Source organism: Priapulus caudatus, unplaced genomic scaffold (genome assembly GCF_000485595.1).
Source record: "Priapulus caudatus unplaced genomic scaffold, Priapulus_caudatus-5.0.1 Scaffold3334, whole genome shotgun sequence".
Classification (NCBI taxonomy): Eukaryota; Metazoa; Priapulida; class Priapulimorpha; order Priapulimorphida; family Priapulidae; genus Priapulus; species Priapulus caudatus.
Genome location: NW_014580395.1, coordinates 3,701 through 17,546, shown reverse-complemented (window position 1 = coordinate 17,546; position 13,846 = coordinate 3,701). Strand labels below are relative to the sequence as shown.

The 13,846-nt window shown below is 47.4% G+C and overlaps 1 protein-coding gene across 1 annotated transcript in view; it reads right to left on the bottom strand.

Annotated features, from left to right (window-relative positions):
• Positions 1-11,500: 11,500 nt before the first annotated feature.
• LOC106819396 (septin-5-like) overlaps positions 11,501-13,846 on the bottom strand; it is a gene marked incomplete at its 5' end in the record, with an annotated part of 5,831 nt that continues 3,485 nt past the window's right edge. Inside the window, 3 exon segments of the mRNA XM_014824036.1 lie at positions 11,501-12,638; positions 12,986-13,061; positions 13,639-13,743. Coding sequence (XP_014679522.1) covers positions 12,564-12,638; positions 12,986-13,061; positions 13,639-13,743 — 256 coding nt within the window.

Below are 13,846 nucleotides of genomic sequence, written 5' to 3'. Positions count from 1 at the left end.
ATCGAACCCTACGGTGCAAGAATAGAACTCTATGGTGCAGGAATCGAACCTTACGAAGCCGAGATCGATCCCTAACGTGTAGAGATCGACTCTTGCGAAGCAAGAATTAAACCGTATGAAGCAGGAATCGAACCCTACAGTACAAGAATAGAACCCCACGTAACAAGGTTCGAACCCTACGGAACAGGGATCGAACCATAAAGTGCAAGATTCGAACATTGCAGAACAGTGATCGAATCCTACTTAGCAGGATTTGAACCTTACGGAGCAGGAATCGAACCCTACGGAACAGGGATCGAACCCTAAAGTGCAAGATTCGAACATTGCAGAACAGTGATCGAATCCTACTTAGCAGGATTTGAACCCCATGGAGCAGGAATCGAACCCTACGGAGCAGGATTTGAACACTACGGAACAGGAATTGAACCCTATGCAGTAGCATCGGTGGTAAACATCGTCTGGCACAACCGGTGCAGTAGATCGTGACTCAACGTCCGGCACTTGTCTAACAACCCCCACCCCGGACGTCCGTCTGCCAACCCCCTCCCCCCGCCTCCCGTCTGCCAACCCCCTCCCCCCGCCTCCCGTCTGCTTCGCCGATGACGGACAGCAACAGCCGACGATACCGCAGCGAGTTCGCATCGTGTTCCGCCGACCGACCGACGTCGGCAAGCCGGTGCGTCGTCGTCGTCGTCGGCGCCGCAGCCGACCGACCGAATACATGTCGTCGGCTCGCAGATCCCTGTCGTCTGCCGACGTGCGGGGACGGATATGCGTCGCTAGGAGACCGCCTTGTGTTGTCGAACCTCTTACGCAGACGAACTGAATAACGCACCGCGCATGTGCGGCGGCAGCGACAGTAACAGTAGCAAGCAGCAGGCAGCCAGCAACAGACGACAACAGCAGTGTCAGGGCACGGGAGAGCAGAGCGTGTTGGAAGACGGCCGTCGTTATGGCAACGAGACTCGTGTACAGACACCGGGCCAGCAGGAGGCGGTGGTGTACAGGGAGACTGTTGTGCCTGGAGTCCGCGCCGCAAAAGCCGATCGTGGTTATGTGTGCTTGTATCTTCTGGTAAAGCCTCCTCACCGATTCTCCTTCTCTCTCTCTGCTCTCTCCCTCTCTCTCCTCTCGTCTCATCTCACTTCAGTCTATCATCGGTCTTTCTCTCTTCTTTGCTCGCTCTCTTCGCGATCGCTTCTCATTTCCTATCGCTCTCCTCATCCTTTCCTCTGCTCTCTCTCATCTCTCTCTCTCTCTCGTCACTTCTCTCTCTGCTACTCGCTTGCTCTCTGTCTCTCTCTCTCTCGTCTCTCTCCTCGCCTTGCCTCTCATCTGCGTCTCATCGTCTTGCTCTCTCTCTCTCTCGTCGCTTCGCTCTCTCTCGGTCTCATCTCCTTCTCTCTCTTAATCTCTCCCTCGCTTCTCTCTCTCTCTCCTCTGCTTGCTCTCTTCTCGGTCTCTCCTTCTCTCTCTCTTCTATCGTCTCTCCTCGGCGCTCTCTCTCCTCTCTCTCTCTATCTCTCCCTCTCTCGGTCTCTCCCTCTCTCTAATCTCTCTATCGCTCTCTCGTTCTCTCTCTCTTCTCTCTTCCCTCGCCCCTTCCCATCGCTCCTCTCCTCATCGTCTCTCTCTCTCGCCTCAGTTCTCTCTCTCTCCGTCCTTCTCTCCGGGGCGTCTCTCCTCCTTGCCTCCGTCCTCTCTCGTCTGTCTCGTCGCCTTCTCCTCCCCTCGCCTCCCTCTCTCTACCGCTCTCAGCCGTCTCTCCTCTCTCTCCTCGGACGCTCTCTCTGCTCGTCTCTCTCTCTTCTCTTCTCTCTCTCTCCTCGTCGTGACGTCTCATCTCCTCTCCTCCTCCTCTCCCATCTCTCTTTCTGTCTCTCTCCCTCGCTCTCTCTCTCTCTCCTCCCTTTCCTCTTTCTTCTCTCCTCTCTCTCTCTCTCCTCGCTTCTTTCTCTTCTCCTCTCCCTCCGCCCTCTCCCATCCCTTCTCTCTCTCTCCTCTCCGCTCCTGCCTCCTCTCTCCCTCTCCTCTCTCTCTCCCCTCTCTCTCCCTCTTCTCTCTCTCCCGCTCCGCACTCTTCTCTCTCCTCCCTCCTCTCTCTCTCTCTCGCGTCTCCTTCTCTCTCTCTCTTCTCGGTCCGCTTCTCTCTCCTATCTTCTCTCTTCCCCTTTATCTATTCTATATACCGATATACCTATCTTCATCTTCTTCTGTCGTCGTCATCGTCGTCATCATCATCGTCATCATCTATCATCATGCATCTTCTCTCTTCTTCTTCTGCTTTCTTCGTTCTTCTTCTTCTGCCTTCTTCTTGCTTCTTCTTCTTCTTTTTCAATCTTCTTCTTCTTCTTTAGAAGGCATCCCATATCACTCCCATGACACGTGTTTGTTCAAAATGTTTCGTAGACAACAAAATTGCCAGTAACGAAAGAAGGAGCGGGATCGAATTCAGCAGAAGAACCGGGCACGCACTGCGTCTATTCACCCTTAACTCTTCGCACAAACTTTCGTCTGCAAAATGCCGGTGCAGATGTCATCCCAAATTAGTGCGAAGCGCGTCTGTAGAAATTGACGTGTGGCGGTGTCGAGAAACTACAAATTTACTTTACTGTGACGTGGAGAAAGAAAGGGACAACTAAACTAGAATCGAATGCAGAGGACAAAGCGTGTTTGCCTTTGCAATTCTGGGCACGTATGTGTCGCATGTGTGCGTGAATATAATATATATATATATATATATATATATATATATATATATTATATATATAGAGAGAGAGAGAGAGAGAGAGATGATAGATAGAAAAGATGATATGATAGATAGATCAAATAGATAGAGTGAGATAGATAGATATGATAGGAGTAGATTAAATAGATAGATAGATAGATAGATTAGATAGATAGATAGATTAGATAGATAGATAGATAGATAGAATTAGTATTAGATATGATAGACTAGATTTAGATAGATACGAGACCGATAGATAGCATAAATAGAATAGATAGATAGATAGATAGATAATATTAGAGAATAGATAGATAGATTAGATAGAATAGATAATAGATAGATAGAATAGATATGAATTAGATAGGATAGATAGATAGATAGAATAGATAGATAGATAGATAGATATGAAGATAAGATAGATACATAGCTACATAGATAGAACATACATACATTACATAGATAACGATTACATACATAAGATAGATAGATAGAAATAGGTGCTAGCTAAGATATATGTACAGAGAAAAGATAAGATAAATGAATTATTATTATTTATTATTATTATTATTATTATTATTATTATTAACATTCATTTACTTTCCACGTTGACAGGGTACAACTATCGGATGGCGCTCTATCCGCAGAGGAGCACGAAGCGATACAATGTAACCCTGTATCGACACTGCAACGCCACGCCTCGTCGCTGGTACAAGAGCACGATCGAATTCGAAACGGACGCGTGTAGACAACCCGTGCCCATCACGCGTGCACTCACCATACCACCCCCGCCTCCCACCCGGGCACCTCCCTCACCTCTACCCACCCCACCTGTACCTATTTCCTGGGCCCCTCCCCTACCTCTACCCACCCCACCTGTACCTATTTCCTGGGCCCTTCCCTCATCTCTACCCACCCCACCTGTACCTATTTCCTGGGCCCCTCCCTCATCTCTACCCACACCACCTGTACCTATTTCCTGGGCCCCTCCCTCATCTCTACCCATCTCATCTCTACCCACCCCACCTGAGCCTCTCACCTGGGCGTCTGCCTCACCTGGACCCACCCCACCTGGCCCCACCCCACCTGTGCCTATCTCGTGGGCACCTGCCCCATCTATGCCGGTCTCACATGTAAGGCCCTCACCTGTGCCGATTAAGTGCTCAACGATTTCGCATGGGCTCATACCACCTGAGCCTATCTTGTGGGCGTCTTCCCCACCTTTACCCACCCAACCTGGGCCTCCTTCACCTGTGTCAAAATCGCATCTACCTATCTCATGGGCGCCGATTTTACCTGTAGCTATGTCATCTGGGCCTACATCACCTGGGCCATATTTGCATGGGCCATATTCTCATGGGCCATATTCATCTGGGCCATATTCACCTGGGCCATATTCACATGGGCCATATTCACCTGGGCCATATTCACCTGGGCCATATTCACCTGGGCCATATTCACCTGGGCCAGATTCACCTGTGCCTGTAACTTGGGCGCCTATGTCACATGTGCCTATATCGTGGGACACGATGTCTTCTTTGCCTCGTGCAGTCTCCGGTGAAGCCACCCCAGCTTCGTCTAGCTTTCCTGCGCCTACCTTTGCTGGTCCCACGCCTGTCACGGCGATCCCGTGGTCTATTCCTGCAGCCGCAACCTCGGGTTACCCTATCCCTTCTCCCCTTATTACACCTTCTCCTCTTGCGCCCGCTCACCATATCGCGAAAGCATCAATCACTATTCCTGCTATTCCTGGTTCTCACATGCCTCCTCTTTCTACGTCTCTGCGCTCTATCTTGAAGAAGCCAATTCCTTCTCCTCTTATCCTTCCTTCGCGTATCCCTTCTCCCCCTCCTCCCCCTCCTCCTCCTCCTCCACCTCCTCCTCCTAAAGCGAGACCTCATAGTTCTGTTACTCGTACCCCTCATGCCTCCATTTCACCGCCTCCTCCCCCTTCGCCCCCTCCCCCTCCGCCCCCTTCCCCAGCTCCCCCAACCCTCCCTCCTCCCATCCCGCGAGTATCCACCGCGTGGCCACCCATCCCGGCTCCTCCCCGACTCGCTTCCCCTATCCCGTGGGCGCAGATCCGCTCCTCTCCCATTCCCATCCCTCCGATCCCGGCGCCTCCTATCCAGGCTCGCTCTCTCCGCTCGCCCCTCCTCCCCTCCTCCCTCGTAGCCGTGCTAGCGGCTCCTCCCCCGCAGAGGTCGTGGACTCCCGTGACGGGGCGTCCGGCGGCGGTGAGGAGTGATAGGCCGAGTGTTTATACGAAGCTGAATCCGTGGCTGAGCTATGCGATATAATCCCAACTCCTCCTCTTTATCCTCTTCTTCTCTTCCTCCTCGTCCTCCTTAACCTCCTCCTCTTCTTCCTCCTCCTCCTCCTTCTCCTCCTCCTCCTTCTCCTCGTCTTCCACCACCCACCCTCACTAATATCCCCACCCCCACCAGCANCCCCCACCTCCTCCCACACACTCCCGACCCCACCAACACCCTCACTCTACCCCACCAATACCAAAAGCCATCCTCACCACCTCCCACACACTCCGCACCCCTACCCTAACTACGGCCTCCCCCACACCCCAATATTCACCTCTACCGCCCACTAGCATCTCTACCCTAACTACACACTCCCTCCACACCCCAATATTCACATCTACCGCCCACTACCACCCCTACCCTAACTACACACTCCCTTCACACCCCAATATTCACATCTACCGCCCACTACCACCCCTACCCTAACTACACACTCCGCCACACACCCCAATATTCACCGAGCTACGCTTACTACCACTCCTACCCTAACTACACACTCTGCCACACACCCCAATATTCACCCCTACGCCCACTACCACCCCTACCCTAACTACACACTCCCTCCACACCCCTGCGTCAAATATACGCTCCCGCACACCCCCATCTATACACACAGCCCCCAGGTAGCCCGTGTTTAATTACCACGAGTGGTGCATAATGCTCCATCTTATAATGGTTGCCAATAATCGCGGTGTTATTATACCGTAAGTGTACTGTATGTGTGTATGACATAGTGTGACATATACTGTATGTGTGTATGACATAGTGTGACATATACTGTATGTGTGTATGACAGAGTGTGACATATACTGTATGTGTGTATGACATAGTGTGACATATACTGTATGTGTGTATGACATAGTGTGATGGTAGAGAGATCGCCTTGCATGAATATTGTGCTCTCTATTATATATATATATATATATATATATATACATATATATTAATATATCCTATAATAATATTATGATAGTATATTATAGTGTTCTCTGAGTCTATGGCACGCTGAGGACGCTTCCCCCCTGAGTTTCTCTCTCCTGTGTTTTGCTCTCTCTTCATACTTCTCTCTGCTCTCTCTCTCGTTCTCTCTCTCTCTCTCTCTCTCTCTCTCTCTCTCTCTCTCTCGCTTCTCTCTCTCCTCTCTCTATATATATTCATCTGTCGCTCGCCACCGCCTGCGCCCCCTGTCGCTCTCACTAAGCCTGTCTCTCTTGCTTTCTTTCACTCCTTCGTCTCTCTTTTTCTGTCTATCTTTTTCTCTCGGCTCCCCCGTCTTCTTCCTTCTATATCTTGTGTTTATTCTTCTCGCTTTCGTTCTCCTCTCTCTCTCTCTCCACACACTCTTTGCCCCTGTCTCTTTCACTCCTTCTCCCTCCCCCCCTTCTCTCCTATCACCCTCACTCGTCGTCATACAGCCGTGGTAGGTTATAGAGGACATATATATAACGTCCGTTAGAAACCTGTTTGTTATATGTTTGATTTCTAACACTGCGCGGAATGTAACATTCGATTGTTAATACTGGTAAAATGATGTAAATAATACTGGTAATAATACTAATTACTGGTATAATAATATTGTCAATAGATGAGGATAATAAAACAATAATAAGATATATTATAATAATAAAAGCTAGATTACCACGTTGACGTGACCTGACGTAGTGCTTTATTTTGCACCGGACTCGCGCGAAGAGGAAACTTAACCAATAATATATATATTATAGATAGTATATAAAAATTTAATGTGAATTAATATATATAATAATTATATTCACTGTACAAGAGAGGAACCAATCAACAATGTCGCATATCAACTGTGATTTACAGTCACCTGGTAGCCGCGTAATAACGCATGAGAGGGTCTACGTATGTCCGCTCGGTACTGTGCCGGAACGGTACCCTCGGTACGGTCCGGTATAGCAGAACGTATACCCTGTACTATTACCGTAACCGTACGGACCTCGCCTACTCCCACATAACGAGTCAAGGAGTCGCCTACGCCACGGTCCTAACCATAACCCTAACCTAACCATATCAGAAGTCCTAGCGTACGTGTCGTATAGAACCGATATCAGGATATATTAATATAAGGATCGCGGCTACCGCCTACTCCTAACCATAACCCTAACCATAACCATCTCAGATGTTACCATCGTACGTTTCGGTATACGGACGCACCAGGTACGTTTCCGGCAGTACCCTGGGGACATATACCCTATGAGCCGTAATAACTGCCGTTATGGATAAAACATTTATACAACCGCACTGATCGCGCCATTATGACCGACCAATCGAAAACGAATGACTTTGATATGTAGCCACGTGACCGAAAAAAGCTAATTCGCCTGGTCACATTTTTTAGTCTATAAAAAATACAAAAACATTCCCCCCCGATCGTTACCTAATACTTGCGCTAGTAATTAACCTAATGATAACAGTTAGATAATTAGCAGTATGAGAACAGGTAGATAATTAGCAGTATGAGGGACTGATCGTAATTTATCTGTTTATCTGTACATGCATCTGATATCCGTACAATATAAGATTTGGTAGATATAGAGAAACTGTCCTGCTACACTGCCTAAGTATATATATTATCCTTATAACATTCAAGTAAAATATTGAGATTCCCCCAGCTTTAGACAGAATTTGCGCTCACTTTACCACCACCACCTCTACGTACAATGAAGCTTTACCCACTCCCCTCATATCATACAGAGATCTTATAGCTATCTCTATAACTAGTGTCACTCCTGAGTAGGTGTAAGATATATCTCAGGTGTGGTTGAAGGAAGAGTGAAGGTGAGTGGCCATGCTAGAGCGAGATTTCCCGGTGTATTTTCGGCGTAAATTATTGAAGACCTAAATAACGGTTAATGATTAATGAACATGCTTTATTAAAGAATCATAGGCGCATGCCCTAACATTACGATAGAACACTGTGAACTGCCAACATAAGTGGTGTGACAGTAAGCACCGTGCTATGGCTACTACACTATCGCAGTGTGTTTGTCATTGTGTGTGTGTGTTGTGTGTGGGGGTGTATGGTGTGTGTGTGTTGTTGGTGTGTTGTCTCTCTTGCTGCTGTTTGCGTTGTGTGTGTGTTGTGCTGTGTGTGTGTGTTGTGTCCTCTCTTGCTGTGTGCGTGTGTGATGTTGTGGTGTGCTGGTGCTGTTGTCGTGATGTGTGTGTGGTGTGTGGGAGTGTGTGTGTTGTGTGTGGTGGTGTGTGTTGTTGTCCTTCTGCGTGGTTCGGTGCGTTGATTGTGGTGAGTGTGTGGGTGGTGTGTGTGCTGTGTATGTTTGTGTGTGTGATTTCGCGCGCCCCGCGCGCCTATGTCTCTACTACAATATATATGTCATTATCGCTGCAAGTTATTACCTGGTATCAGTTATTGATATTTTTATCATCTATTAAATAAATCTTTAGTATACAGTGAAACACTATTAGTTTCGGTAACACACCATACGCGAACACACGTACGCGCACACGCACACACAGCCGCGCACGTACACCCGCACACTTACACACACACGCGCACGCCACACACACACAGCACACACACAAACAACACAGTGCACACACACGCGCACGCGCACACACACCGTGCCACACCGCACAACCACAGCACGCACACACACACACACACACAGACACACACACCACACACATCACACACACACACCACACACAGCCGAACACATCCGAGACACAAAAATCCCACGAAAACCCAACGAATCATTTTATACACATGTCATAATATACAAAAAACGGGATTAGAAAAATGGTACAAACTACAGAAAAAACACTATTCGCGTCCCCGAGGAAAGCAGGCCGCGAAGGTTGTAGGATTTTTTGTGGGGAGTAGAAGGAGGAGAGAAGAAGAGAGGAGGAAGGAGGAGGGAAGAAACATCAATCATATGTCATTAGTTTAACTGCCTGAGTTCACTGATAATGACAGCACTCACGCACCTGATCTACACCAGCTTCCCGCGTAGGCGCTGCAAGTTTTGCCAAAACTCGAATAAAACACTTCCAATCGTACAAACACCTTCCCTTAAGGCTTTAACGCGGGCTGGGGAAGGGGGGGGCGGTGGGGCGGCTGGGAGAAGGGGGTGGGCAGATAATACTTTAACAGCTAGCATGGCGACTATCAACAGCGACGTGCCTCATCAGTTCATCTAGGCAATTACTATTAGTGGAATTATCACTACTGTCTCTCACTCTCCTCTCTCCTCTCTCTCCTCTCTGTCTGTCTTCGTCTTCTCTCTCTCTCTCTGGTTGTCTGTCTGTCTCCTCTCTCCACCCTCCTCTCGTCTCTCTCTCCTGACGTCTGTCTGTCTGGTCTTCCTGCTCTCGCTCTCTCTCTGTCGTCTTCTTCTCTCTCTCTCTCGTCATCTCCGTCTCTCTCTCTCTCTCCTCTCTCTCTCTCCTCTCTCTCTCTCCTCTTTCTCTCTCCTCTCTCTTCTCTCTGTCCCTGTCTGTCTGTCTGTCCTGTCTTTCTCTCTCCTCTCTCGTCTCTCTCTCTCTCTCTCGTTCTCTCTTCTTCTGTCTGTCTTTCCTCTCTCTCTCTCTCTCGTCGACTCTCGCTCTCTCTCTCTCCTCCTCTGCTCTCTCTCTCTGTCTGTCTGCTCTCTCTCGTCTCTCTCTCTCCTCTCTCTCTCTTCTGTCTTCTCTCTCTGGTCTCTCCTCTCTCTCTACTCGCGAGCCGCAGGAGATGCGGCTGACATAATATTTGTCGACAATTTGAGAGTGTGTTTGATATTGATTGAAATACCGGAATACCCCGTGCTACAACGGAAAACACGTTATTTATCTTTTCGCCTCGCTCTCGTCTCTCTCTCCCTCGTCTCTCCCATCTCTCCTCTCTCTCTCGCTCCTCTCTCTCTCTCCGTCGCTCTCTCTCTCTCTCTCTCTCTCTCTCTCCTCTCTCTCTGCTCGTCTTCTCCCCTCTCTCTTTCTCTATGTCTCTTTCTTTCTGCATCTCTCTCGCTCTCTCTCTCTCTCTCTCTCCCTCTCTCTCTCTATGCTCTTTCTCTCTTCTCTCCTCTCCACCTCTCTCTCCTCTCTCCTCTCTCTCTCCTCTCTCTCATACACACGCGCACCACTCAATATAGAATATATATATATTATATAGATATAGTAGTATATTATATATATATGCTCCAGCCGTCTCGAGTGGCCCCGCTAGCGAACGTGAGAGAGAGAGAGAGAGAGCGAGAGCGAAAGAGAGACGAAGAAAGAGAGAGAGAGAGCGCGCGCACCGGACCGCATGTGCATTAGCACAACCATGTGATTTGCCCTAACAACACCACCGTGACTTCTCACCCTCTCCAACACACCATTTTGAGTTAGTGCGAGACAAGAAGAATAAAATGAAGAGAAGGGAGGAAGATGGGGAGGATCGAGAAAGAGGAGAAGGCATCGAAGAGCAGGAAGGCAGGCGCGGAAAGTCGAGTAGCTGAGAGGGAAGGGCGACAGTCGGGAAGAGGAAGAGAAAAGAAAGACGAAAGTAGCGAGAGGAAGAATAAAAAAGGAGGATATGGCGAGACAAGAGCAGCGAAAAGAAAATAAGAAAGAAGTAGCAACAGAAAAGCCAGAAGAGGAGGAGAAGGAGGGGGCGAACCGCCGCTGCCGCGCTGCTCTACACACGCCTTCAGGGCTTCATTAGAGCGGAGATGCAGCGTCACTCTGGCGATGAACACCAATCATTAATAACGGTGAGAGTGCTAGAGAATAATGGGTCTGACGCGAGCGCGAACATCATTACGAACTAGCTGGAGGATTTGCAGACAGCACAGCATGCAACAGCAAGCCAGCAGCAGCAGCAAACAGCACAAGCAGCGCCACACATCCCATAGTATTAGCAGCACACCAGACTGCGTTGGGAGGCACCCCCGTAACCCAGGGCCTCCTCCTCCTCCTCTCTCCTCCCTACTCTTCCTTATCCTCTATCTCTCATCCTCCTCCTCCTCCTCTCCTCCCCCCATCCATCATCTCTCTCCTCTTCCCTCCTTTATCTCCTCATCCTCCTCCTCTCTCTCTAACCTTCTCCTCCTCCCCCCCTCCTCCTCCTCGTCCTCTCTTTCTCCTCCTCCCACTCCCCCTCATTCATCTCCCCCCTTATCTCCTCTGCCTCTCGTCTAATTCTTCCTCTCCTCTCGACCTTGGTCGATAACGGCGACAACTACAACACATATAATCAGACCTGCAATGCAAAACCGAGCACTTTATTACTACGACTACGTTTCTATTCGTCACGTAATGTCGTGTGTTATACTATTGCCGATTATGCACGTGAATACGTGTAGGTTAGATACTAAATATGACCTATAACGTACACTATCGAACCTAAATATGCCCGACATATAATACAATATATATAATAATACATAATATATATATATATATATAGTATATAAATATATTAGTATATTATAGTAGATATATATATTTGGCATAATAAATTAATATCGTATAACCGAAATATATCCACACTATAATAGTATGCCATCAAACGCAATAATAATAAATCGATACACCGTAAGAATTATAATACAGCTCGCACACACGCATGCACGCACTCAGGCTACGCACGCACGCAGGCTACCGTCGTTGACGCCACATTACCGTGTGTACATGCGCGTGTAAAGTAGAGTGGTGCATTCATCCACACTCAAAAGCGTCACGAAGCAAGACTTTTGTTTGTACACTATAAACACACCGTTCCGTGAAAGAATACTTTACATTTCTTTACATCGGGTTAGTAAATTTGAAGCTTTCTCTACTGAAATCCGCAGTGTTGACCTTGTGTCTATTTGATCAACTTTGTCTCCCTCTCCGTCTTCGATATCGTCCCTTGCATGGACGTTGAAGACTAATAATTATGAGGTTGTGACTGGATTCCTACCGAGTTACGATAAAATATTCGGCGGTGTCAACCGTTCATTCGTTTAAGTTTTTCGTAACATTTTTCGTCGTATTCTATTTCGTATAGAAATATTAAAATAAATAATGGAGATGCGATCCTTGGTCCAAACGTACGCAATGCTGCCGCGAATAACTAACGCAACGATTCCGCGTATTTGCACGTGAAACTCTCCACAAGAGTGCAGCACTTACATACTTCCGATAGTAACAGTTCCTTAACAACTACGCGCACACTTCGTGGGAACCCGGTAACCGTGTATTTATCATAGTGATAGACTATCACTGATAGTAGGAGCGTAGCTAATCCATTTTGCCCGAGGGTGGGCAAAGCCACGTGCGGGTGGTGTTCTGGGAAAGTGACCGCCATTGATCATGTTATGTATTGTATATACAATTCTATGGGGGTGGGGATATCTGCCCCCAGGCGTTCGGACTGCCAATCAGGCGTCCTCCGGTTTGTCGGTGAATCTAACTGGATCACATGTTGATGTCAAGTTGACAGGCTGATGTCAAGTCGACGATGGGCAGTGTGACTCTGGGCAGTGTGACTCGCAGGAGTCAAGATGGCTGCCGACCCCTTGTGACCTTGTGACTCACTTGTGACCGTTCATCGTGCCGCGGTGCATCTGTGCTGCCATCTGGGAGAGCATCTGTTGCATGCGAGCGATCTGCAGCAATGAATTACGAGAGCGTTGAGCTTTTGACGTTCGGTTGAAAATTATTGCGAATTAGCGAGAAAATAGGTTAATATTGCAAATTAACGTTGCCTTGTGCCTCTTGTTCATGCTTTACATTATGGCTACAGATGCAAAATCTTCCATATCATGTACATGCGAATTATACATATGATATTGGGAATGAATAACCACAAATTTGTGATTAACTACTCCTGAAGATACATTATATTATATTATATTATATTATATTGTTATATTATAAATATTTCTATTATTTTGGTTATATAATTAGTATGTTAGCATTATAAGGTTAATATCGGTCATCTTCCATGTTTTACCTCCTCGTCTTTCTCACGCAGCAGGCGGTCTGCATCTGACATGGCCTCAAAGTTACAGGAATCCCTCTTTAATTTGCTGCAAGGCGATAACGAACAAAACTAATTAGCATATTCCTCTAGAACCTGGTCCACCAAATGGGACAGTTGTCGATTTAATCAGTTTTGACCACTGCCCAACACCAACATAAACTAATTTAATGCAGCAGTTCGTTGCTTCCAGAAAGATCCATCGAGTTAAAAAACAAAACAAAAACTTGGGAGTTACCATTATTTCTGTCAAATGCTTAGGACGAAAAGTTGACACTGTGACTAATCAGGGTAACCAACTTTGTTCTGAACAACAGCCCCTGATCATTGTTGTTCTGAACAAAAGACCCTGATAATTGTTCTTCTGAACCGATCAGGGGCTGTTCAGAAGGACAATGGTTGTGGGCTGTTGTTCAGAACAATGATAGTTGTGGCCTGTTGTTAAGAACAATGATAGTTGTGGCCTGTTGTTCAGAACAATGATAGTTGTGGCCTGTTGTTCAGAACAATGATAGTTGTGGCCTGTTGTTCAGAACAACAATGATCAGGGGCTGTTCAGAACAATGATGGTTTTGTGGCATTAATTGTTCTGAACGACAGTGAGAACACGTGTGTGAGCGGCGTACGTTCGTTCGCGGGTGGTCTGTGCAGTGATGTTGCTGATGCACCGGGACCTGTAGTTCTCATAGTGAACGTCCTGCGTCATGTCCTTCAGATCGTGCATGTGGGTGCTGCAAACATCAATAATAATAATAATAATAATAATAATAATAATATTATTAATAGTAATAGCATGATCTCTCATGCTGCAAAAAATTCTGGATTGAATCCCTA